At 44.5% G+C, this 27486-nt stretch overlaps 1 protein-coding gene across 1 annotated transcript in view; it reads right to left on the bottom strand.

Annotated features, from left to right (window-relative positions):
* The window catches only part of gmds (GDP-mannose 4,6-dehydratase), a 785829-nt gene that overhangs the window by 85932 nt on the left and 672411 nt on the right, over positions 1-27486 (bottom strand). The window contains exon 9 of the mRNA XM_070879821.1: positions 8693-8789. Within this exon, the coding sequence (XP_070735922.1) occupies positions 8693-8789 (97 nt within the window). The remainder of the gene's footprint in view (positions 1-8692; positions 8790-27486) is intronic.

Genomic DNA, 27486 nt, shown 5'->3' with positions numbered 1-27486 from the left:
AAAGGACGCTCAAAACCCGATTATCCCTTATACACCCCACCATGAAAGAAATTGTCGAGAGCAGGCGCCAGTCACAATATGACTACCATGACAGGAATGCGAGGGCGCGATGTATTGATGTAAATGATCCTGTTTTTGTCCTCAACTACGCTGCAGGGCCCAAATGGCTCGTAGGCACTGTGGTTGCCAAAGAGGGAAATAGGATTCTGGTAGTTAAACTTACCAATGGACAAATCTGCCGCAAACATGTGGATCAAACAAAAAGGAGGTTCAGCAACCCAATAGAAGAAGCAGAGGAAGAACACTCCACCACAGGTGACCGAACACCGGAACCAAAGGGAGGAGAACCCAGTCACTGTGGGCAGTCCGGACAGACCTGAGGCACTGCAAACAGCAGACACTCAGGCCAGCGCCCAACAACCGGAGCCCCAACTCAGGCGCTCTACAAGGGAGCGTAAACCACCAGAGAGACTCAACCTGTGATCCCAATAAGACTTTGGGGGTGGGGGGGGGGGGAGGTGATGTCATGTATTCAACCAGCATTGTAACCCATGTATAAACTGACCTAAGTTGTACACCGTGGGAACACTGACCACTAGGTCGGAGACACTCCTAACCTGGACCTTCAGGTACAAAAGGGGAAGCTCCACCCACCTTCATCACTTGAGTGCTAAGGAATAAAGGACAGGTCACAGACTGACCTTCTCTCAAGCATGGGCCTCTTGTGCATTTATACTGTGTAGTAAGGACGTATCAGTAACTATGGTGCACTATCCCTTTTCATCCTTCTCGACCCCTCTGCAGCCTTTGACATGGTTGACCACACCATCCTCCTCCAATGCCTCTCCTACATTTCTAATGATTAAGTTCAACTTCAAAAACATTTATATAACGCACCAGGTTCCATTCAAGTTCCTTAGCACATTGGTTATCGATCTATTATGCTGCAAAGGACATGGATTGGCATCAGCGATTTCTTTACAAGAAAATCTTTGCTGTCAGGTAAGTGTTACTGGTGTAAACTGTGGGGATTAAATTGGATAGCCCCCGAAATCGGGCGCAGGGATCTTTTTGCGCAATCACTCTGTGTTCCTTCAGTGTAATGCAGGCAGCATGCCAACTTCATGCTGCCTGCTCATTATAATAATTTCTGCATGCAGCCAGTGCTAGTGCTACTTAAAGCTAGCCTGCACAGCTTAAAGCTAGTCTGCACCTCTTAAAGGGGAGGTGCATTGTGGCTGCTGGAGGTGTTCAGATCATTGGGAATCGTGATTCTGTGCAACAATCAACAATAGCTGACCATGGGAGAGAGTGTGCACCAAGGTTTTACAATGCTGCACTGGAGGTCTTGGTGGAGGAGGTAGAAAGGAGGGGAGATGTCCTGCATCCACAGCGGGGCCAGGAGGCCCTTCAGACACATGATAAAAGGCAGTGGGATCAGATGGCTGCGAAGGTCAATGCAAGGAGTTTAGCTCCAAGGACCTGAATGTAGTACAAGAATTTTAATAATCTTACACGAGTGGTCAAGGTCAATGAATGCATCTTCAAATGCCATATCCTAACAACTGCACCACTAGCCTCAGCCACTGCTCAATTCACCAAACCCCAATCACTCAGCTACCAACAATCTCAATTAATCAGGACTCATATCTAACATTCATATGCTTCACCTCACCCACAGCTCAACACACAGCACTGTTGCAAGCCTCACACCCATATCTCACAGCTTGCACACACTGCCAGCTATTCAACCACGACAGCCACATCACCCACATCACCCAAGCATATTACACGACACTCACTGACACGTTTCCCTCTATGTGACAGGAGGTGGTGCAAAACTGGAGACAGCAGGAACTAACTGGAGGGAGAGAGATATGCCTTCATGTTCTAATCCCCATGGAGGAGATGGTGCTGGTCATTATGGGAAGGGCTGGGGCCGTGACCACTGGCAGGGAATCCACTGAAGACGATACTATCTTCATACCTAATCTTACTTTCCACATTCCATTTTCCCCTCAACTCATAATCTCTTCTGACTGAGAAGCTGCAGTTGGTATAAGCATGCACTTCTTACTTTCTCCTCTCTACAACCTCAGCCACTTTCAGATACCCAAGAACTGCAACCTGCCCAAGCAGTGGAGGAAGACCAAGAAGACAGTGATGATGAAAACACACCATCACTCAATTTTGCCCTCACAGCCACTAGCTCACATATTGATACTGTATTGCAAGGATAGCATCGAGGCGGGATCTGCATATGGTGAGACAGTTGGCACAAGTGGGTTGCAGCCAGGGCAGGGAGCAAGGATAGCGCAAGGGCCAACTCGCTAGAAGTGAGGTCACACACGAATTCTGCTGCAGAGGACTCAGACGCGGACTTCAATGGACCAGGCTTCAGATAAAGGCCGATTGGGTCTACACACCGAAATGCTTGGCGCATTGGGAAGCCTGCCAGAAAGCATACATTCAATGTCAAGGAGCATGGAGGACTCCGGCACCAACTTGGCACAGGGCTTTGCACAGAGCTTGGTGACCATCCTGTCCAGCATGGAACTGGTGGCCAACTCCATCAACACATTTGTTAAACCAACCATGATTCGGGTTGGAAATTGATGGTTAGTGGTGTGCCACAAGGATCGCTGCTGGGACCACAACTGTTTACAATATACATAGATGACCTGGAAGAGGGCACAGAGTGTAGTGTAACAAAATTTGCAGATGACACAAAAATTAGTGGGAAAGCGGGTTGTGTAGAGGACACAGAGAGGCTGCAAAGAGATTTAGATAGGTTAAGCGAATGGGCTAAGGTTTGGCAGATGGAGTACAATGTCGGAAAATGTGAGGTCATCCACCTTGGGAAAAAAAAACAGTAAAAGGGAATATTATTTGAATGGGGAGAAATTACAACATGCTGTGGTGCAGAGGGACCTGGGGGTTCTTGTGCATGAATCCCAAAAAGTTAGTTTGCAGGTGTAGCAGGTAATCAGGAAGGCGAATGGAATGTTGGCCTTCATTGCGAGAGGGATGGAGTACAAAAGCAGGGAGGTCCTGCTGCAACTGTACAGGGTATTGGTGAGGCCGCACCTGGAGTACTGTGTGCAGTTTTGGTCACCTTACTTAAAGAAGAATATAGTAGCTCTGGAGGGGGTACAGAGACGATTCATTAGGCTGATTCCGGAGATGAGGGGGTTACCTTATGATGATAGATTGAGTAGACTGGGTCTTTACTCGTTGGAGTTCAGAAGGATGAGGGGTGATCTTATAGAAACATTTAAAATAATGAAAGGGATAGACAAGATAGAGGCAGAGAGGTTGCTTCCACTGGTCGGGGAGACTAGAACTAGGGGGCACAGCCTCAAAATATGGGGGGAGCCAATTTAAAACAGAGTTGAGAGGAATTTTTTCTCCCAGAGGGTTGTGAATCTATGGAATTCTCTGCCCAGGGAAGCAGTTGAGGCTAGCTCATTGAATGTATTCAAATCATAGATAGATAGATTTTTAACCAATAAGGGAATTAAGGGTTATGGGGAGCAGGCGGGTAAGTGGAGCTGAGTCCATGGCCAGATCAGCCATGATCTTGTTGAGTGGCGGAGCAGGCTCGAGGGGCTAGATAGCCTACTCCTGTTCCTAATTCTTATGTTCTTATGATGCAGCATCTAATGACCGATGTCTCAGCTTCCATTACAACACAAGCAGCATCCGCCCAAAGTCTGAGTTCTGCAGTGGAAGCTCAGACTGTTGTCATCATGGCTCTGGATACCAGTATTCAAAGAGGCTTCCAGGGTGCGACAGCAGTTCAGTAATCTGTCCTCCAACAGGTTAATTACTATGATTACTGAAACTCCAGCCTGGGGAAGCAACAGTGGTTCCATGGAGCATGAACCTGCTGTCCTCTCTCAGGATGACAGCATTTGTTATCCCACCCCGCCTGCCTCTCTTGCTGTTACCCGTCAGCATCCAGTCCAGACTGCTGCCGCCCATGCCGAGATGGTTTGTCAAGGGGCTATAAAGTGGGGGGGGAGGTAGAACTTAACACAATCACAATCACTAAGGAGGTGGTACTCAGTAAGATAATGGGACTAAAGGCGGATAAAATCCCCTGGACTTGGTGGCTTGCATCCTAAGGTCTTAAGAGAAGTAGCGGCAGGGACAGTGGTTGCATTGATTGCAAGTTACCAAAATCCCCTGGATTCTGGGGAAGTCCCAGCAAATTGGAAAACTGCAAATGTAACGCCCCTATTTAAAAAAGGCGGCAGACAAAAAGCAGGAAACTATAGACCAGTTAGCTTAACATCTGTGGTTGGGAAAATGCTGGAGTCCATTATTAAAGAAGCAGTAGCAGGACATTTGGAAAAGCATAATTCAGTCAGGCAGAGTCAGCATGAATTTATGAAGGGGAAGTCATGTTTGACAAATTTGCTGGAATTCTTTTGAGGATGTAATGAACAGGATGGATAAAGGGGAACCAGTGGATGTGGTGTATTTGGACTTCCAGAAGGCATTTGACAAGGTGCCACATAAAAGATTACTGCACAAAATAAAAGTTCACGGGGTTGGGGGTAATATATTTGCATGGATAGAGGATTGGCTAACGAACAGAAAACAGAGAGTCGGGATAAATGGTTCATTCTCGGGTTGGCAATCAGTAACTAGTGGGGTGCCGCAGGGATTAGTGCTGGAACCCCAACTATTTACAATCTATAATAACGACTTGGAAGAAGGGACCGAGTATAACGTAGCCAAGTTTGCTGACGACACAAAGATGGAAGGAAAAGCAATGTGTGAGGAGGACACAAAAAAACCTGCAAAGGGATATAGACAGGCTAAGTGACTGTCAAAAATTTGGCAGATGGAGTATAATGTTGGAAAGTGTGAGGTCATGCACTTTGGCAGAAAAAAAAAATCGAAGAATAAGTTATTATTTAAATGGAGAAAAATTGCCAAGTGCTGCAGTGTAGCAGGACCTGGGGTCCTGGTGCATGAAACACAAAAGGTTAGTATGCAGGTACAAGAAGTGATCAGGAAGGCCAATGGAATTTTAGCCTTTATTGCAAAGGGGATGGAGTATAAAAGCAGCCAAGTCTTGCGACAGTTGTGCAGGGTATTGGTGAGGCCAATACCCTGGAATACTGCATACAGTTTTGGTTTCCATATTTGCTTTGGAGGCAGTTCAGAGAAGGTTCACTAGGTTGATTCCGGAGATGAGGGGGTTGACTTATGAGGAAAGGTTGAGGAGGTTGGGCCTCTACTCATTGGAATTCAGAAGAATGAGAGGTGATCCTATCGAAACATATAAGATTATAAGGGGGCTTGACAAGGTGGATGCAGAGAGGATGTTTCCACTGATGGGGGAGACTAGAACTAGGGGGCATAATCTTAGAATAAGGGGTCGCCCATTTAAAACTGAGATGAGGAGGAATTTCTTCTCTCAGAGGGTTGTAAATCTGTGGAATTCGCTGTCTCAGAGAGCTGTGGAAGCTGGGTCATTGAATAAATTTAAGACAGAGATAGACAGTTTCTTAACCGATAAGGAAATAAGGGGTTCTGGGGAGCGGGCAGGGATGTGGACCTGAGTCCATGATCAGATCAGCCATGGTCGTACTAACTGATGGAGCAGGCTCAAGGCGCCATATGGCCTACTCCTGCTCCTAATTCTTATGTTTTTATGGTGCAGTCTAAAGCCGGGCCTTCGAGGCCCAGAGCTGCTCGAGATCGTCCTGCAAGGCCATCTGCAGTCACCTCCACTGAAAGTTAGCAGCCTTCCACTAGCCATGCTGCAGCCACTGGGATAGCACTTTGTAGGAGCATTAAGACAGGCAAAGACAGATGGATGACAGCCACTAAGGGAATGCACATGGGTGATTAGTTTAAGTTTGTATGCAATATGGCATGATTTAATTAATAAATTTGGTTTGGAATATGTATTTTGTGTTGGCTTTTATTTTTGCATTGTGGCAGAGGTAAGGTAAGGCATGGGACGGTTGGTGAATGAGGAATTGGGGTTGTGGTTGGTGGTTTTGCACTTAAATTTGTTCTTCACCTACAGCGCCGGGCAGCAATGGGCTGTCTAGGATGCAGCCTCCCTTCCTCTTCAACTTCCTCCTTTTCTTCCAGGTGCTCTTGCTCCTCAGCTGCTCGCCTGATAGGTGGTGGTAAGGACTATTCGCTCATGATGGCAAGGTTGTGCAGCATTCTACCACAAATCTTGAGTCCCGCTCAGCAAATACTTCAAGGCTTTTCCAGAGCAGACAGCCTGCGGAACTGTTGTTTCAGCACGCCAATGGTCTGCTCTATCAGATTTCTTGTGGCAGCATGGCTCTCATTGTATGCATGCTGCACACGTGTCTGTGGAATGTGAATCGGCGTCATGTGCCATGTCGTCAGCAGATAGGCTTTGTCGCCCAGTAGCCACCCTTTTGGTTTGCCGTGGTGGTTGAAATACCCTTGGCACAGCGGAGTGCAGCAGAATTAATGCACCGTGATACTGTGAGGATACCGGGCATTGACCTGCATGATGCGCTGCCTATCGTCACACACTTCACTTTGAGGGAGTCGAATCCCTTTCAGTTCAAATACATGGCAGAGTTGATATAAGGCGCTCAAACAAAGCAATGTGCATGCAGGCAATGGCACACTGCATCATGGGGAAGCCTGCAATTCTTGCAAACCCTCTTGCTCACTCTGCCTGCTTCTCTCTGGCAAGAGGGAATGAAATGGAAGTTACTTCTCTTTGAACAGAGAGCCTCCCTTATCCAACAGTGCACTGCAAACTGTGATATGTTGCCAATATCTCCAGCACAAGCCTGGAAGGAGCCAGACACATAAAAGTTCTTAGCCACAGTCACTTTCACAGCCACTGGCAATGGAGTCCTTGTCCTGCACTGAGGTTGGAGTTGTGGCCGCAATAGTTGGCAGATTTTGGTGATGACTCCTTAGTGAAGTGCAGACGTCTCAAACATTGGTCATCGCTGAGGTTCAAGTAGGAGAATTTCTTCCTGAACACCCTGCTGAGAGCTCTTCTCCCGCTCCTCCTCCTCCCTCTTCTAGCAGTTTGTCCTGCTTTGTGTGGCCTCTGCTCATTCTCCCAGTCATGCTCAATTCCAAGAGGAAACCCTACTCGTACACCAGTGTCTGGGAGCAAATGGTTCGTGCAGAAGCCTTGGAGTCAGCAAAGATTCCTTCAGCACCTGCCACACCACTCCCTGCAGACCGTTGAAACTTGAAAGCACCAAAAGCTTGTAGAATTGTAGGAACAGCCGGAAGAAATTAACCAGCAACTAACCTGTAAGTAGTTGATGAGCCCTTTAAATAGCACTGGTGGGGGGGTGCTGCTTCATGCTGCTTCACATAGTGTTCAGCTGTGCGAGGTTAAGAGCTCCAAAATGGCAGTGCACGCTGATTGACATCATGATTTGTCTGCTCTGTAAACTTCCAGCCTCGGTTAACTGCGGGCACACTAACCCCTTTACCAACATGGCGTCCGGCTCGCTTCGCGCTAGGAGTGTCCGCGCACCGCGGATGCCATTTTGGATTACTAAGGTGCCCTCTAGCGCCCCCAAAACATACCTACAAAGCCCAATTTGGCCCCCTAGGTTTTTCTCTGGTGGAAGTTGCAACAGAGGGAAAACAACGCAGGAAAAAACAGGTGAGTTGCTTGGATCATATCTGCCGGCCTCCCAGCAGCTAGTTACATATGTCTACATTGTACTATCATTTTGACAATAAGTTTATGCCCTTTCGCATAAATTTGAAAAACACAATAAAAAGAGTAGCTGTCATAGTTCTGGATAACATTTCAGGTAGAGAAAATTCGTCAAGATCTAATCAAGTCAAACGAACACAATTCATATTGAAATACCCTGTACCTACTTACTGGCACCACTTCAACACTTCAGGCCAGTAGTCCGACTCTCGTAAATAGCAGTAAATATATGCAGCCAAGTGAAACAGAGTGTGCACATACTGGGTGGACCAGCTCCTCCAGAATCCACAGACCCTAGTACATATGCATAACCTGAGTCACTCTCACCTCACTTCTGGCATTCAGCTCTTTTGTTCATGTTTGGAACAGGCTGTAATGAGGTCTGGCGCCAGGTGGTTCTGGCAGAACCCAAACGGAGTATCGGTGAGCAAGTTATTGGTGAGTAAGTGCCACTTGATAGCACTCTGGATGATTTCTTCCGTCAGTTTGCTGATGATTGGGAGTTGGCTGGTGTAGCAGTAATTGGCCCTGCTTTTTGTGGACTTGACACAAAGAAGTATAAATATGGCTCAAGTTACCCAATGATCTCTTATGGAATTCAACTTAGAAAAGTAAATTGGTCAAAGCAAAAACAAATAAAAATGCAAATTTGGAAGAAATTCTCTCAAGGAGAAATTAAGAGCTGAATTATAAACAATGAACGTTTATGCTACCAACTTGAATACACGTCCAAAGAGGCACAATAAATTGGCTACAGCAACTTTAATAGTCAGAAACAAGAGTAAACCACCAAATAATCCATTTTAGTATCAGTGAAGGTATATTACCAACTATTAGAGATGCTTCTAACACCACTGGCATAGTATTTCTGAAGAAAGTTACAATTTTAGATGATATAATAGGTAATTTTAGAAACAAACAGTCAAATAAAGCAATTCACATGAACAGAAGCAGGTTACCTTTCAATTGATTTTAAAATGATCTTACCACTTCAGTGGGTCTGTAGTACTTGGGATCAACCTTTACGTGGACTTGGCCCGTTTCCTGACATCTGCCCACTTCTTGTTCACCCTGACCTTCCCATCTAGAAAAAGACAATGACATAGTTTTGACTATTTTGTTAAAAGAAAACATATTAATGGGACTGACATCGCTTTTATCCTTATTACATTCACACATACATATTATGAAGCTATTATACATACACATGCACATTCACACATATTTTATGAAGCCCTTGTATGATTAACAACACAAAACAGATTACCAGCACAGATAGTGGAACAAGAAACCATCACAGGTTCCAAGAAGGAGCCAGACCTATTGTTGTTAACAAATGGCAATTAAGGTTATTAGAAATGTACCAAGAGAATACAGTGAGCCCGATGGATCAAAGGTCCTCTCCTTGCTGAAACTGTTACTATGTTACTTATATTCAGATAGATATTCAATGAGATATTTGTATGTTGAGGTACAATGACACACATTTTATGAGAGTGTACATTCCCATACATAGTTTATGAAGATACTGCATATTCTGATTGGAAAATACTTTTCAAAGTCCGGAAACTAATTTTTGTCCAAATACAGTGAATTTAATATCCACGGGAAAAAACACTATCGATCTGCAAATTAATAGAAGGAATAAAAGGACTTGAATTTATATAGTGCACTTCACGTCCTCAAGACGTCCCAAAGCACTTGACAGCCAATGAATTACTTTTCTATTAGTCACTGTTGTAATGTAGGAAATGCGTCAACCAATTTGCGCACAGCAAGCTCCCACAAACGGCAGTTTAGTAAATGACCAGATCATCTCTTTTAATTTTATTTAGATAAATGCTGCCCAGGACACCAACGGGCCAAAATTGCCCCCTTTTTTTTTTAAAAAGAGCTATGACAACCTCAGAGAGGTGGCCACGGCCTAGTTGGTGTGGAGTCACCAACATTTATGAAATTGCCCTCCATTTTTTTCCAGCGGTGATCATTACCACGGCGCCCATGTTGCTGCCCCCACGCCCCCCCCCCCGTCGGGAACCTCCCCCCACCCACCGACCGGCAACGACCCCTTTCCGCCCCGTGTGGGAAATTGCTCCGCGGAAGGGGATTGGCCGCTGCTCGGGGCTCCCGACAGCTTGTGTGTGGCTGGGCGGCGCGTTTAACTGAAGGGGAGGGACGTTGTGACACATCCGCATCGTTCTGATGTCATTAGCACAGCGCTAATGACTCCGAGCGACGTCCGCTCCAAGGGTACTTCTGCCCTGCAGCCGCCCCAAACGGAAAAAAAATCAAAGAGCTGAATTTCACTCGACTCTCCGCCCTATGGATTGGGGTGGAGAAAAATATTCAAGATTGGTGATAGCGCCTCCTTTCGGTTGGAGGGCAATTTCGGCCCATAAGAGTGCAGACGGGGCCTTGGTGTAACGTATTATCTGAAAATCAGCACTTCTGAAAATTCCCTCTGGACTGCCTGGATTATATGCTCAAGTCTCTGGAGTGGGACTTAAACCCACAAACTTCTGACTCAGAGGAGACAGTGCTACTACTGAGCCATGGCTGACACACCCGCATCGGGCATATATTAATTTCCAGAACACCTACACCCTGTAGTCACCATTTTATGTCACTGTGTTATGTAATTTATGATGGGGGAAATAAAGCCTTAGCAGAGCATTAACAATTTTAAAACAGAAAATCTTTATGTCAACATTGCGTTTTACTGTAGTTACAGCTTTTTGGCTACTGTGGGTGATGTGGTGCAAGACTCGAGTGTTGTGGTAAAAGATGGCATCAATAATGATGCTGTGGTGTGAGTCGCTCAAATCTGCCCATCATTTAGTTTTATAACTCAAAAACATCCTACAATTCAAATTATGTGCTGCAATCCTAGTGCGGGGCAATTTCGGCCCCTTTGAGTTTTTTATTTTAAATTTACCTTTCATTTTGCTATGGACAATGAAATTTGCCTGGGGATTCTGTTTATGTAGTCACTGGAATGGCAAAATAGTGTATCCTCCAGCTCACCTTGAGCAACGTCGCATGAACTCTGCCAGGCATATAGGTTAAATGCCCTTCTGATTTGCATACATTTACTGCTCAGCGAGATAAACTGCATATTCTGATGTCAAGATCTTGGCAGTAAGTTGAGACACCACAAATTATTGAAATCTACACTCAATGAATGGAAATGATTTATTTCACCTTTACTAATGAACGTTAATGCTGTTGGAGCTAAATGGCAACAGTGTTTGTCAAAAGTTGCATTGTTTATTCTCGCCAAATACGTTATCAGGCATAAATATGCCTTTTTGGCTTAAAAAAAACCCAATCTGTTCTTCCAACTACAAAAGGCTGAGATCATAATTTTTTAAAAGGCAAATTTTGACAAATTTGTGCTCCCATACAATCCGATGACCCAAATTCCCAACATGCACTCCTGACGGGGAAAAAATCCACAGTGGGAGCGCAATTCATCAAATTACTCCAGTAGTGTGAAAAAAAAAGTTTCTGAAGATTTACAAAGTGTTACAAGATTCCCCTTAATGGCATAAAAGAGGTGGCAGAGAAATGTTGACTGCAATGAACAGGACATGAAAAAACAACCAAAAAATGATTGAATCTAGCAATTTCTGGGAATGAGAACTATTTTGTAAGTTTTCAACATAATTTTGGCTAACTTTATAAGGTGGAAAAAAGGTGGGAAAAAAGTGAAAATTCCATAGCACTGTAAGTCAGATGACATTGTTTCATAAGGACAAGCCAATTACACCTTGCAATGCATATGCATTATTCTGTTGCTGAAGTGCAGACATGTCCCTTCAAGATGTAATTGTTCTGCATTCATGAAATCAATGCTAAGGCAATAACAGGTCAGACTGGGTTGTTTTCTCTTTTAGTTTCTCATTTAAGTATGATTACTAAGGCCAGGGCTCATGTCCAGAGTTTAATTATTCTCGGGAACTTTGCAGGCGAGAATGTGTCAGCCAATTTCTGACTGCATCGCATAAGAACTCAGCATTTTAAATTGTTTTCCACATGTAGCAATTGGTGTGAAGTCTGTGCATGCTAAACATACTTTTTAAAATATCTAATATATCTTCAGTGCATGTGGTTAAATTGAAAACTGATTATATGTACCGGTCACTCCTGTAAGTGGGTTCTGTGATGGGCCTTTTCAATGTAAAGGTGTCACACTTATGACACACAATATGTGCCATTTTATAGTTCACCCTGAGATTACACAATCTGGCCAGTTTCCATAAATCGCTCAACTGCTTTCTTAAAAATAAATCTGCCATTTTCTTTCTTGGAAATTTCGAATGTCCAAAATAAGGGTCGAAACAGAGGCTTTGACCATCATTTTGCAGTTCTCTCTGGCTACAGGTGCGGTGCCAGAGGACTGGAGGACTGCTAATAGAAACATAGAAAATAGGTGCAGGAGTAGGCCATTCAGCCCTTCTAGCCTGCACCGCCATTCAATGAGTTCATGTCTGAACATGCAACTTCAGTACCCCATTCCTGCTTTCTCACCATACCCCTTGATCCCCTGAGTAGTAAGGACTTCATCTAACTCCCTTTTGAATATATTTAGTGAATTGGCCTCAACAACTTTCTGTGGTAGAGAATTCCACAGGTTCACCACTCTCTGGGTGAAGAAGTTTCTCCTCATCTCGGTCCTAAATGGCTTACCCCTTATCCTTAGACTGTGACCCCTGGTTCTGGACTTCCCCAACATTGGGAACATTCTTCCTGCATCCAACCTGTCTCAACCCGTCAGAATTTTAAACGTTTCTATGAGGTCCCCTCTCATTCTTCTGAACTCCAGTGAATACAAGCCCAGTTGATCCAGTCTTTCTTGATAGGTCAGTCCCACCATCCCGGGAATCAGTCTGGTGAATCTTCGCTGCACTCCCTCAATAGCAAGAATGTCCTTCCTCAAGTTAGGAGACCAAAACTGTACACAATACTCCAGGTGTGGCCTCACCAAGGCCCTGTACAACTGTAGCAACACCTTCCTGCCCTGTACTCAAAGCCCCTCGCTATGAAGGCCAACATGCCATTTGCTTTCTTAACCGCCTGCTGTACCTGCATGCCAACCTTCAATGACTGATGTACCATGACACCCAGGTCTCGTTGCACCTCCCCTTTTCCTAATCTGTCACCATTCAGATAATAGTCTGTCTCTCTGTTTTTACCACCAAAGTGGATAACCTCACATTTATCCACATTATACTTCATCTGCCATGCATTTGCCCACCCACCTAACCTATCCAAGTCACTCTGCAGCCTCATAGCATCCTCCTCGCAGCTTACACTGCCACCCAACTTAGTGTCATCCGCAAATTTGGAGATACTACATTTAATCCCCTCGTCTAAATCATTAATGTACAATGTAAACAGCTGGGGCCCCAGCACAGAACCTTGCAGTACCCCACTAGTCACTGCCTGCCATTCTGAAAAGTACCCATTTACTCCTACTCTTTGCTTCCTGTCGGACAACCAGTTCTCAATCCACGTCAGCACACTACCCCCACTACTCTTGTTTAAAAAGGGAGAAAGGGATAGACTGAGTAATTACAGGCCAGTCAGCCTAACCTCGGTAGTGGGAAAATTATCAAGGACAGTCAGCATGGATTTGTCAAGGGAAGGTTATATCTGACGAACTTGATTGAATTTTTCGAGGAGGTAACCAGGAGGGTCGATGAGGGCAGTGCATATGATATAGTGTATATGGATTTTAGCAAAGCTTTTCTTAAGGTCCCACAATGCAGACTGGTCACGAAATTAATAGCCATGGGATCCAGGGCAAAGTGGCAAGTTGGATCTAAAATTGGCTCGGAGGCAGGAAGCAAAGGGTAATGGTTGATGGGTATTTTTGACACTGAAAGGCTGTATCCAGTGGGGTTCCGCAGGGCTCAATGCTGGGTCCCTTGCTTTTTGTGATATATATCAATGACTTGGACTTAAATGTTGGGGGCATAATTAAGAAGTTTGCAGATGACACAAAAATAGGCCGTGAAGTTGATAATGATGAAAAAAGCTGCGGGTTGCAGGAAGATATCAATGTACTGGTTAGGTGGGCAGAACAGTGGCAAATGGAATTCAATCCAGATAAGTGTGAGGTCATGCATTTGGGGAGGTCGAACAAGGCAAGGGAATACACATTAAATGGTACACGAAGAGTGTAGAGGAACAAAGGGACCTTGGAGTGCAGGTCCACAGATCCCTGAAGGTAGGCCAGGTAATTAAGGTGGTGAAGAACGCATATGGAATACTTTCCTTTATAAGTTGAGGCATGGAATACAAGAGCAGGGAGGTTATGCATGAACTGTAGGCCGCAGCTGGAGTACTGTGTGCAGTTCTGGTCACTACATTACAGGAAAGATGTGATTGCACTGGAGACCTGATTGAAGTGTATAAAATGAAGTGTATAAAATGATGAGGGGCCTGGATAGAGTGGATAGGAAGGACCTGTTTCCCTTGGCAGAGTGGTCAACAACCAGGGGGCATAGATTTAAAGTGATTTGGGGGAGGTTTAGAGGAGATACGAGGGGAAATTTCTTCACCCAGAGGGTGGTGGAGGTCTGGAACTCACTGCCTGAAAGGATGGTAGAGGCAGAAACCCTCACCACATTTAAAAGATACTTGGATGTGCACTTAAAGTGCTGTAACCGACAGGGCTACCGACCAAGAGCTGGAAAGTGGGATTAGGCTGGCCGACGCAGACACGATGAGTCGAAATGGCCTCCTTCCGTGCTATAAATTTCTATGATTCTATGAAATAAAATAAGAAAATTCTGATTTTCCGGGGCCCATGACCGCATACGCAGCGCGTACGCACGTAAGTGCCTCACAAGTTCCGAGTTTACACATGGGCTGCTCATGCGCGAAAACCTGCAACTTGCGATCTGTCAAGAATCTTAACAGATTCTCCGCACGCGCAGGAAATGGACAGTAACTGGCGGAGAGGTGGGCTATTTGCCCAACTATTGCCCAGCCAATGTCCATGAAATGCTTACACCTGGTAAAAGTAGGCATAAGGCCTTCTTTTTACCAGCATAAGGGTGAAAATAAACATTAAAATACATTTTAAAAAAATCATTTTAACATGCAAAAACCTGCAAAATAAGATTGTGTTATTTTTGGCTCCATAAAAAATATTTAACTTTATTTTTTCAAAAAATTACATCTTTGTTTTAAATGTTTAATAAAATTGCATTTTAATTCATTTGAAACGTATAATGATTTTAAAAAGTTCAGTACTGTAAAAATGTATTTTTTGGGTGATTCCTATTAAACTTATGGGGATTCCATACGTAAATGGAATCCCCATAATGGGAATCCCCTTTCTGATTGATTGAGCCGGCCCAAGTGATCGCTGGGACGCTTCGGAACTGCCTGCACCCCTAAGATATGTGGGGCTCGACGTTTGCCTGCATGTAGAGGCCCAGGAGTGCAAGTCTCTGTTGATCCAGGACGATCAGGTAGGTGCGTAGAATTGTTGCGGTTTACGTAGAAAGATAGAAAATAGATGCAGGAGTAGGCCATTCGGCCCTTCGAGCCTGCACCACCATTCAATAAGATCATGGCTGATCATTCCCTCAGTACCCCTTTTTCCTGCTTTCTCTCCATACCCCTTGATCCCTTTCGCCGTATGGGCCACATCTAACTCCCTCTTGAATATATCCAATGAACTGGCATCAACAACTCTCTGCGGCAGGGAATTCCACAGGTTAACAACTCTCTGAGTGAAGAAGTTTCTCCTCATCTCAGTCCTAATTGGCCTACCCCTTATCCTAAGACTATGTCCCCTGGTTCTGGACTTCCCCAACATTGGGAACATTCTTCCCGCATCTAACCTGTCCAGACCCGTCAGAATCTGATATGTTTCTATGAAATCCCCTCTCATCCTTCTAAACTCCAATGTATAAAGGCCCAGTTGATCCAGTCTCTCCTCATGTGTTAGTCCTGCCATCCCAGGAATCAGTCTGGTGAACCTTTGCTGCATTCCCTCAATAGCAAGAACGTCCTTCCTCAGATTAGGAGACCAAAACTGAAAACAATATTCCAGATGAGGCCTCACCAAGGCCCTGTACAACTGCAGTAAGACCTCCCTGCTCCTATACTCAAATACCCTAGCTATGAAGGCCAACATGCCATTTGCCTTCTTCACCACCTGCTGTACCTGCATGCCAACTTTAAATGACTGATGAACCATGACACCCAGGTCTCGTTGCACCTTCCCTTTTCCTAATCTGCCGCCATTCAGATAATATTCTGTCTTCGTGTTTTTGCCCCCAAAGTGGATAACCTCACACTTATCCACATTATACTGCATCTGCCATGCATTTGCCCGCTCACCTAATCTGTCCAAGTCACCCTGCTGCCTTTTAGCATCCCCCTCACAGCTCACACCGCCACCCAGTTTAGTGTCATCTGCAAACTTGGAGATATTACACTCAATTCCTTCATCTAAATTATTGATGTATATTGTAAAGAGCTGGGGTCCCAGCACTGAGCCCTGTGGAACTCCACTAGTCACTGCCTGCCATTCTGAAAAGAACCCGTTTATCCCGACTCTCTGCTTCCTGTCTGCCAACCAGTTCTCTATCCACGTCAGTATATTACCCCCAATACCATGTGCTTTGATTTTGCACACCAATCTCTTGTGTGGGGCCTTGTCAAAAGCCTTTTGAAAGTTCTCCCTTGTCCACTCTACTAGTTACATCCTCAAAAAATTCCAGAAGATTTGTCAAGCATGATTTCCCCTTCATAAATCCATGCTGACTTGGACCGATCCTGTCACTGCTTTCCAAATGCGCTGCTATTTCATCCTTAATAATTGATTCCAACATTTTCCCCACTACTGATGTCAGATGAGCCGGTCTATAATTATCCGCTTTCTCTCTCCCTCCCTTTTTAAAAAGTGGTGTCACATTAAGCTACCCTCCAGTCCATAGGAACTGGTCCAGAGTTGATAAACTGTTGGAAAATGATCACCAATGCATCCACTATTTCTAGGGCCACTTCCTTCAGTACTCTGGGATGCAGACTATCAGGCCCCGGGGATTTATCGGCCTTCAATCCCATCAATATTCCCTAACATAATTTCTCGCCTAATAAGGATATCCTTGAGTTCCTTCTTCTCACTAGGCCCTCTGTCCCCTCGTCCTTTCGGAAGGTTATTTGTGTCTTCCTTTGTGAAGACAGAACTAAAGTACTTGTTCAATTGGTCTGCCATTTCTTTGTTCCCCATTATAAATTCACCTCAATCCGACTGCAAGGACCCTACGATTGTCTTCACTAATCTTTTTCTCTTCACATATCTATAGAAGCTTTCGCAGTCAGTTTTTATGTTCCCGGCAAGCTTCTTCTCGTACTCTATTTTCCCCCTCTTAATTAAACCCTTTGTCCTCCTCTGCTGAATTCTAAATTTCTCCCAGTCCTCAAGTTTGCTGCTTTTTCTGGCCAATTTATATGCCTCTTCCTTGGAGTTAACACTATCCTTAATTTCCCTTGTTAGCCACAGTTGAGCCACCTCCCCCGTTGTATTTTTATTCCAGACAGGGATGTATAATTGTTGAAGTTCATCCATGTGATCTTTAAATATTTGCCATTGCCTATCCACTGTCAACCCTTTAAGTATCATTTGCCAGTCTATTCAAGCAAATTCACGCCTCATACCATCGAAGTTACCTTTCCTTAAGTTCAGGACCCTAGTTTCTGAATTAACTGTGTCACTCTCCATCTTAATAAAGAATTCTGCCATGTTATGATCACTCTTCCTCAAAGGGCCTTGCACAACAAGATTGCTAATTAGTCCTTTCTCATTAAACATCACCCAGTCTAGGATGGTCAGCTCCCTAAGTTGGTTCCTCGACATATTGGTGTAGAAATCCATCTCTAATGCACTCCATGAAATCCTCTTCCACTACATTGCTACCAGTTTGGTTAGCCCAATCAATATGTAGATGAAAGTCACCCATGATAACTGCTGTACCTTTATTGCATGCATCCCTAATTTCTTGTTTGATGCTGTCCCCAACCTTACTACTGCTGTTTAACTCCCAATAGCATTTTCTGCCACTTGGTATTCCGTAGCTCCACCCATATCAATTCCACATCATCCAAGCTAATGGCCCTTCTTACTATTGCATTAATTTCCTCTTTAACCAGCAATGCCACCCTGCCTCCTTTTCCTTTCTGTCTATTCTTCCTAAATGTTGAATACTCCTGCATGTTGAGTTCCCAGCCTTGGTCACCCTGGAGTCATGTCTCCGTGATGCCAATTACATCATACCCGTTAATTCTGCGAAGTTAATTCGTCCACCTTATTCCGAATACTCCTCGCATTGAGGCACAGAGCCTTCAGGCTTATCTTTCTAACACATTTTGCCTCTTTAGAATTTTGCTGTAATGTGGCCCTTTTTGCCTTAGGTTTCTCTGCCCTCCACTTTTACTTTTCTTCTTTCTATATTTTGCTTCTGTCCCCATTCTATTTCCCTCTGTCTCCCTGCATAGGTTCCCATCCCCCTGCCATATTAGTTTAACTCCTCCCCAACAGCACTAGCAAACACTCCCCCGAGGACATTGATTCCAATCCTGCCCAGGTGCAGACCGTCCAGTTTGTACTGGTTCCACCTACCCCAGAACCGGTTCCAATGTCCCAGGAATTTGAATCCCTCCCTTCTGCACCACTCCTCAATCCTGAGATTACTACTTTTGATGTCCTACTTTTTAATTTAGCTCCTAGCTCCCTAAATTTGTCTTGTAGGACCTCATCCTGTTTTTTACCACTATCATTGGTACCTATATGCACCACAACAACTGGCTGTTCATCCTCCCTTTTCAGAATGTCCTGCACCCGCTCCGAGACCTCCTTGACCCTTGCACCAGGGAGACAACATGCCATCCTGGAGTCTCGGTTGCGGCCGCAGAAACGTCCATCTATTCCCTTTACAATTGAATTCCCTATCACTATAGCTCTTCCACTCGTTTTCCTGCCCTCCTGTGCAGCAGAGCCACCTACGGTGCCATGAACTTGGCTGCTGCTGCCCTCCCCTGATGAGTCATCCCCCTCAACAGTACCCAAAGCGGTGTATCTGTTTTGCAGGGGGATGATCGCAGGGGACCCCTGCACTACCTTCCGGGACCCCTGTACTACCTTCCTTAGAGACAGCCGCCTGCGGGAAGCCTCTGACTGCAAATTCAGGCCCAATATATATGAATTTTCTTTTGTGTCTTTGAATGTCTTCATTAAGGTTTTTATTTGAAGGCTTTAACCTCTCTGCAAAGCATCAGTTTGGACTTGATGGGGCCGAAATTCATGCCCGCCAGAAAGCTGGCGTACATTACATTTTTCACAAGTTTTTACCGTCAGGTCCGATGAGGCGGGCTCGCAATCAATTTTCATCTGTTTGTCCTTTTTTTTTTGGAGCGGACTGGAAGCTGGTCATAATGGGGGCAGAAGGGCGGCGGTGAGTCCTGGTGAGGAGCGGAAGTGGGGGCGGGACGGATTCGCCACCGCTGTCACTCAGCGATGGAGTGGTGGTGACGTCATTGCGTGCCTGCATCAGCACGTATCTCCCCTGCATTAAAGGGGAGATAATTGGTGAATATTTAGGATCGGCCACTGGGCCACCAGGGAAGGTTTTGGCCCGGTCAGCGGCTGTTTGCTGGCGGCCTGGCCGAACCTGGGGGCACAATAGTCTGGCCGACATGGAAGTCGGCTGGCAAAAAAAAAATGGCGGCTGCGGCAATGGGCCTTCGCCTTTAATGGCCGCCGCGCAGCCAGGGCTTGCAGTGAGAAGAGAAGGTGCATCGACAGAAAAAGCTGGCCGGGGCACCGCTCGGCGGGAATTCGATTTTTCTGGCTGAATATGGACGGAGGTAGGTGGTCCCGGCAGAGAATGCGCTAATGATACGGCCACTCGGCAGCAGTGGGGCAGAAGTGGGGACTGCCAGAAAAAAAACCCTGCTTGCGGTCGCCATTCGACCAGAAATCGGTAGCCACTAGATTCCGCCGCATGGCCGCCATAAAACGGCGGTAACGGGTCTTATCTGGACCCTGAATTTCTGCCCCACTATTTCTGTTTGGACAAGTGACTGTGAGCTGAAATTGGATTGTGTAGTCTAAGTTCACAATATGCATTAGAACCAGTCAGCTTTTCTTACAGGATATTTTTCTTCACTTCCTAGCACTGTTTGCCCATGTGCATTCCCATGGTGATTGACTCATTGTACAGTAAATTTGGAACATAAAGCAAGCGTTTCATTGAAAACTCCTTTTATGTACCTTCAGTACCTGCTCGTCCTGAAGGTGGCACTATGGTAAGTATTTTCACTGTTAAAGGTGTCAAACTGTGCGACACAGAGGGTTAGAAATTCAAGGGCGCCCATATTTGGTACAAAACGAGCCCATAAATGTTGAGGCCCAAGACACCCTCGATATTGGGCCTCGAGCCGCATTTCCATGGAGCCACCGAGTTGCGCAGAGCTGCCAGTGAAGCACGATTGAAGATCAGGCTGCCACTGGCATCGCAGCAGCCCTCAGGTAAATGAGGAAGTGTGGGTAGTTGGGCCTCGGGCCAGAGGGAGGTGGTTAGGGGGGAGGAAGCGTTGGCCCAGGGGATTGGGGGGGTGAGCAATCGATAGCTGGGAGGTAATTGGTGTGGGGAGCAGTCCGCATTCTTTTAATGTGACATTGGTAGAAGCACTCCAACACCACCTGGCTCCACATTCAGATCACATGCGGAAATCCGGAACTTGTGGGGCACTTACGACTGCGCGTGCATACACCGTCATGGGCCCCGTCAAATCCAAGCTGATATGTCTTGGCTTCTACAGAAAAGTGATGCAGATTGATATTAAGAATAGAAAAGGAAAGGTGGTCATTATTAGTTGTTGTTATAAAGAAAATAATTATTAGATGTTATAAAGGTCATTAATAGTGGCTATAGTAGACTTCCTGGATAAGAGAAGATTGCCAGGGAAACATTTCTTGCAGCTCTGGGAGGTCTGAAAACACACAAAATGTTCATCATTGGGGACTTCAATTGCCTGGATATTGACTAGGATAAAGCAAAAGAAAAACTGAAGAGAATTGCATGTTTCTGACATGGTACAGGACCACTTCCTTACTCAATTTACAGTACAGGCAGGACAGTCAGCAGCTATTCTTGACCTAATCTTTAGTTGTTATCCAGTAATATTGTAGATGCTGGAGGTAGGCGGGCATTAGAACATAAGAATTAGGAGTAGCAGCAGGCCATGAGTGAATAAATTTCTCCTCATCTCAGTCCTAAATGGCCGACCTCTTATTCTGAGACTATGACCCCCCCGCCAGCCAGAGGAAACATCCTCCCTGCATCTACCCTGTCAAGCCCTGTAAGAATTTTGTATGTTTCAATGCGATCACCTCTCATTCTTCTAAGCTCTAGAGAATATAGGCCTAGTCTACTCAATCTCTCCTCATAGGACAATCCCCCTCATTCCAGGAATCAGTCTGGTGAACCTTTGTTGCACTCCCTCTATGGCAATTATATCCTTCCTTAGGTAAGGAGACCAAATTTGTACACAATACTCCAGGTGTGGTCTCACCAGGGCCCTATATAATTGTAGTAAAACGTCTTTACTCTTATATTCAAATCCTCTTGTAATAAAAAGGAAGGGCCGAATGGCCTACTCCTGCACCTATTTTCTATGTTTCTAAAGGCCAACATACCATTTTTCTTAATTGCTTGCTGTACTTGCATGTTAACTTTCAGTGATTCGTGTACAAGGACACTCAGGTCCTTCTGAACACCAACATTTCCTAATCTCTCACCATTTAAAAGTACTCTGCTTTTCTATTTTGCCCACCAAAGTGGATAACTTCAAATTTCTCCACATTATATTCCATTTGCCATGTTCTTGCCCACCCACTTAGCCTGTCTATATCCTCTTGAAGCCTCTTTGTATCCTCCTCACAACTTACATTTCCACCTAGCTTTGCATCATCAGCAAACTTGGATCTATTACATTTGGTCTCCTCATCCAAATCATTGATATAGATTGTGAATAGCTGGGGCCCAAGTACTGATCCTTGCGGTACCCCACTAGCTACAGCCTGACAACCCGAAGATGACCCATTTATTCCTACTCTCTGTTTTCTGTTCGTTAACCAATTCAACAATTGTAAATGAATTTGTTTGCTGTGATTACCACCTGGGTGTAATGCAGCCTGTCCTATTTTACTTCCATTTAAATTAATAGCAATAGAATATCAAACATGTTCAAAAAGTTAATTCAAATACAGTAATGGCTTGGAAAATCTGTGGTAGAAAATTGGAAAATTCTAAGGAAATGTTGGTCAGGGCACAATCAAAATGCATCCTGGTCAACTCTCAACAAATTAATGGGCAACAGAGGCTAATGTAGTTAAATTCCATATTGGTGAGGATAAACTTGACAGGATGCTATTCCCTTTCATTTTTTAAATGATGAACTTTACTGAGAGAACATTCGTTTATTTAAAATCCCATAATTATGGTTAACGGAGGTTGTTTTAAAACAGCACAATGTAGATGAACTTTACCCGAGCATCTCCCCATGCCTTTTTGAAAAAGAAAAGAAATGATCTTTACTGAATGCTCTTCTTATATAATTTTAAAAACAAAATCCTCCCCTTTCAAACTAAAAGTTAAATCTTGTGCTAACTTCCCTTTGTATGTTTTGTGGACCCGTGTGCTGTGTCTAAAGCTACGCAGAATCAAAGAAATCCAACCATTAAAAAAACAAAAACGATTTGTGTTAGGCAAGAGTGTCAAGAGATATGGAGCAAAGTCAGGTAAATAGATTTGAGGTATAGATCAACCGTGATGTCATTGAATTTAACAGGCTCGGGGTGGGGGGCTGAATGGCCAACTCTTGTTCCTATGCAAGCCAAAGTAAGTGAAGCAGAACTGGTGCTTTGCAAGGGTACCAGGTAGAGTTGCCAACTCTGATTGGACATGTTTCTGGAGGTTTCATCACATGAACTACCGCCTACTTATCTTTTGCAGCCACTGGGGAAGTTACAGTGAGCAGAAACAAAATTATCCTGCATGTGCAACTTTCTTCTGTTGTTCCAGCTGCTGTAGAAACTGCCCTGCAATATAAACAGAGTACTTCTCACAGCACCAGGGTCTAAGATTACAACGGTTGGGATGCTGATTAGTTCTTCTTAGGAAATTCCATTTTAACCACTGGTCTTTTATCCAGGAAGAGGAGGGAAGTAAGCCCAAGTCAGAGATCAAATGTCTCAGAACATCAGAGGAGGAGTTACGCAGAATGCAAATAATATATGGTTCTAAGAAGGTTTGATGTTCTTTTAACGTGTATTGACGACTCAAAGGAGAAAGGGGTTAAAATGAGATGAAGCTTTAATTGCAAATGTTATTAGTTTGGTTACATCAGAAAAGGTTTCCAGAAAAACGCTAACCTGACCCCATTGTTTGAGACAAATACAGAAACTATCGACCAGTAAACATACCATCTCTTCTAGGGAAAGTTTTTGAATCTATCTTGAGAGATCTAGTAGGTGAACAATTTGAAAAGCATAATGTATTAAGTGACAGATGGCATGGATTCAGGAAAAGGAGGGAGAAGCTAGTGGAGACAATGATACAAAACGAAAGGCAAAGGGAGACTGTAATTTTCGGAACTCTTTACTCAGGATGGTAGTTACCCATGTGCGTCATAAGTACACTACACCTCTAGGATGGTGAGTTTTTTTTAAGATGCAGTTAGACTAGCTCACATTTTGAAAGGGTTGGGTGGGGACAGAAAGAGGGCAACTGGTGGTAGTCTGTGGAGGAATAAACAACATAGGGAGAAATCAGAAATGGACCTCAAGAAAATTCAGAATGTAATTAAGTCACTGGCAATTTGGTGCAAAAATAATTGTGTCATTTTTATAAACAATGGAATACTTTCAGGACAAAAAAGACAGGCACAAGACTGGCTTCACCTAAACAAAGCACGAACAATAGCCCAGAAATTCAGCAGCTGATTCAACTGTAGTTCACCCTATTTCCTTCCCCGTCATTTGCTCTGTTTCTTTCTCTATCCTTAAATTTCATTGGTTAAGGAGATAGACTGTGCACCCAACTTTCAGGAGGTCCCGATGCCCTGTTATTGTCACCACATCATTATCAATTTGTACTTCTGGCAATTTGCGATTAAAAAATATTTAGAGCTGAAAGGGTGAGGGAAAGAAAAATCTAACTCGTGGATTTCGTCATGAGATGCAATTTCTGGGCCAATGAGATTCGCAAGGAACATTGAGACAGCTATTGAGATATGTAAAGTAGAGCAGGGAGGAAATTGATTTCCAGATAAGACTGATCGGAGAATGGGGGTGGGAGGGGAGGCAAATATGAATGCAGTAACTCAGAGCCATATTGCAGAAACAGGCAGACATAACGGGCCAAAAAAGGAGTCTATGTATCTATATTATAAGTCCACACCAAGTCCTGTTAACCCTGTCTTCATTGACTTACATCTGCTCACTGTCCCTCCAATGCATCAGGGTTTAATTTCCTTTCATTGTCTTGAAATCCCTCCAAGGCATTTTCCCCAACCAGTCTCTGTACCCTCCTCCAGCCATATAACCCCTCCTTTCCCCGCAAATTCTCCCTTCCTCTGACCCTGGCCTGTTGTGCATTTCCCCTCCCTTTGTGCAAGACTCGGTTACCTCGGCCCCAATCTATGGCATTCCTTCACTAAACCCCACTGCCTCTCTGTCTCCCTCTCTTCTAAGATGTTCTTTGAAAGCTACCTCTTTGACCAAACTTTTCAGCACCCTTCCTAATCTCTCCTTTGGCTTTTACATCCAGTTTCCTCATCCATCATTTTTCCACATTAAAGGCACATAGAAATTCATGTTATTGTTGAGTCTAATAAAAGCCCTAGATAGCTTTCAACTTCATCCATAGTTATTTCAACACCATTTATAAGGTTCGCCCACTTTGCTTGCTTTGTACACTCATCCATATTACATTTCATTTGCCATTGATCAGCCGACTTTCATATTTTGTCTAACTCATTTTGTAGTTCCCAAGCTGGTTCCTCACGTTCACCTACCATTGCTAGTTTGGTCTCTCTTTCTCGTTTCTTCTCTTCCCTGCCTAATGGCATGTGAGATAACCCATTTCTTCTACTGCTTTACATCCAGCAGATCGTGCTCTGGGTTGTTTCCGTAACAAATACTCCTTCAAATATGGCATTCCTCACCTGTATCTATCTTGCCTTCTTGTGAGATATAGGCTATTGAGGATGAATGTATTAAATTATCAGCACAGTGTGAGGTTGAAGTAAAAGAGGCAAATATGGTACAGTGCCTTTTCAATATAATATTTTACAGTGTTATTTTGGATGGAATGCAAACTTTACTTGGTTCCCACACTTACAATGTACTTTCCACTGCTTTTCAGCTTTAAAATGGTAATCAGAAGTTTTTTTTTTGCAGTTGAGCAGTTACAGAGATTAAATAGAGCATGTCACACCTCATTAAATGCGCTATTTACGCAGGGTCTGCTACTTTTCAATTTCAATGAATAAATGCGTTGCAACGGAGAATGATTTAGCTGCACGAGATTAAACCAGGGGTTCTTAAACCTTGTAACAGTATGCCACACCCGTTGAGAAAAACCATGAAGCCTCGCCAGTCATTACTCAATAAAGCAGAAGGAAAATACTTCATTCTCCAATCACAGTAGACACCACAACATGAAAAGAGGTTTACCACATGTTAACAACAAAGTAAAGACAATAAACAGTAACACAATGATGAAGTTACAGCCCAACTTAAATGCTTATTAAAGTGTTACATACTTGTATTTTAATTAGCACACAGACTGGGAGAAGCAGAACAGCTCAAGTAGTTAAAGGCAACAAATTGAGAGAATGCATTCAGGACAGTATTGTAGACCTATGGCCTAGAAATTTGCGGACATACTGTTCTCCATTAAGGCCCATTTCTGAAAAGAAATGTCAGCCGCCTCACTTCCGCCTGCCTCCAGTACGGGACTCGGCGGCCGCCATTTTGGTGAGGACTATAGCGCTGCCGTTAGCAGCGCTGGTCCTAGAATTGCAAATCAGCAGAGCATGATGTCAGTTGGCGTGCAACGCGACTTGATGCCACATCTGCAAACTTTGACCTTTGCGCTGACTAACGCTGGGTCCGAGGCACGCTTCTTAAAGGGGCATACGCACATCTTTCAGGTAAGTTTGGATTTAAGCTTTTGAACTGGATTTTAAAATATTTTATTGAAGTAGTGGCTTGGCGCAATAGATGTTAAAAGTTTTTAAAGTTTGCATGGAGCGCTGCTGGATGCTTGCAAGGCCTCAGATGGTAAAGAAAGGCCTCTAAGACAGAAAATGCTGCAAATACTCAGCAGGTTAGGCAGAAGCCATAGAGAGAGAAACAGAGTTAACGTCTCAGGTCGAGATGCTGCCTGAGCTACTGAATATTTCCAATATTTTATGCTTTTATTTTAAATTTCCAGCATCTGCTCGCAGAGGGAAGAGGAAGATGCAGAAAAGGAAGAAGCAGAAGGAAGGATGCAATCAAGATAGCCCATTTCTGGCCAGGATATTGGGGATGGAATCATCCACCTGCAGTATCAGTTACTACAACCCCTATTGCCCTTTCAACATTTGTCCCACACCTTACCTATCCTCTTTTACTGACCATCACATCCTACTCTTGGCCACAATGCTAAATAAAAGCCACCACAAAGCAAATTTCCAATTCAACTTTATACATCTATCCATCCAGTAAAACATCAAGAAATCAAGTAATCATCCTTGTGCATTCCCTTAGTGACCGTCTTGTGTGGGCCTTTGCTTATCCTACTGATATCATGCAGTGCTACCCCAGTGGCTGCAGCATGGTTGGTGGAAGATTGTTGACTTTCAGTGGGGGATACTGCAGATGGCCTTGAAGGACAATCTCGAGGAGCTGGTGACTGTGAGTGTGAAATCGAGTGACTGTGTTTCTTCTTCAACACTATCCTTTCTCTCTTCTTGGGTGTGTGAAATGAGGAAGACACAAGGGTAGAGTTGTGATGAGGGAGGATGGGAAAGCGAGAAGGACGATAACGTACGATGATACCAGCATCTTGTATCCTTTCATCCCGCGACTGCCAAAGTGTTCAGCCATGCCCCTGCCAAGAAGGGCCAGCACCGCCTCCTCCAAGGGGGTGATGTGAAGCTAGAAATGGGAGGTGTGCTTCGTGTTTGGTGCAGATTGTTATTAGGTGAATGATTGGGGGGGGGGGGGTGGTGGTGTGCAGGGGGGGTCATGCATTGAGCAGTGTGCAAGCCTAGTGGTGCAGTTGGTAGGAGACAGCTTTTGAAGATGCATTCACTGACCTTGACCACTGGTCTGAGGTCATGAAGCTTCTTTAGGCACTGGAGCCAGGTCGTGGCGGTCCCACGTCCTTCTTTCTGGAGGGCCTCCTGGCTCCTGTGGCAGTGTTGACCCCTTGCAGAAAGCTGGAGTGCTGCATGTAAGACTCTTCCCTGGCTTGTTGAGCCATTTGTGTTTGTGCTGAAGCACTTTTACCCATTTTTTTTTATAGGTGCAGAAGGCAATTCAGCTTTAAGAGCTGAAGACTCGGTAACGTTAGCATAGTGGTTAAGTTATGGGACTAGCAATCCAGAGGCCTGGATTAATAATCCGGAGACGCAAGTTCAAATCCCACCACGGCAGCTGTGCAATTTAACCAGTTAATTAAATAAATCTGGAATAAAAAGCT

This window comes from Pristiophorus japonicus, chromosome 5, assembly GCF_044704955.1.
Source record: "Pristiophorus japonicus isolate sPriJap1 chromosome 5, sPriJap1.hap1, whole genome shotgun sequence".
Lineage (NCBI taxonomy): Eukaryota > Metazoa > Chordata > Chondrichthyes > Pristiophoridae > Pristiophorus > Pristiophorus japonicus.
This window is presented reverse-complemented; position numbering and strand designations above follow the sequence as displayed.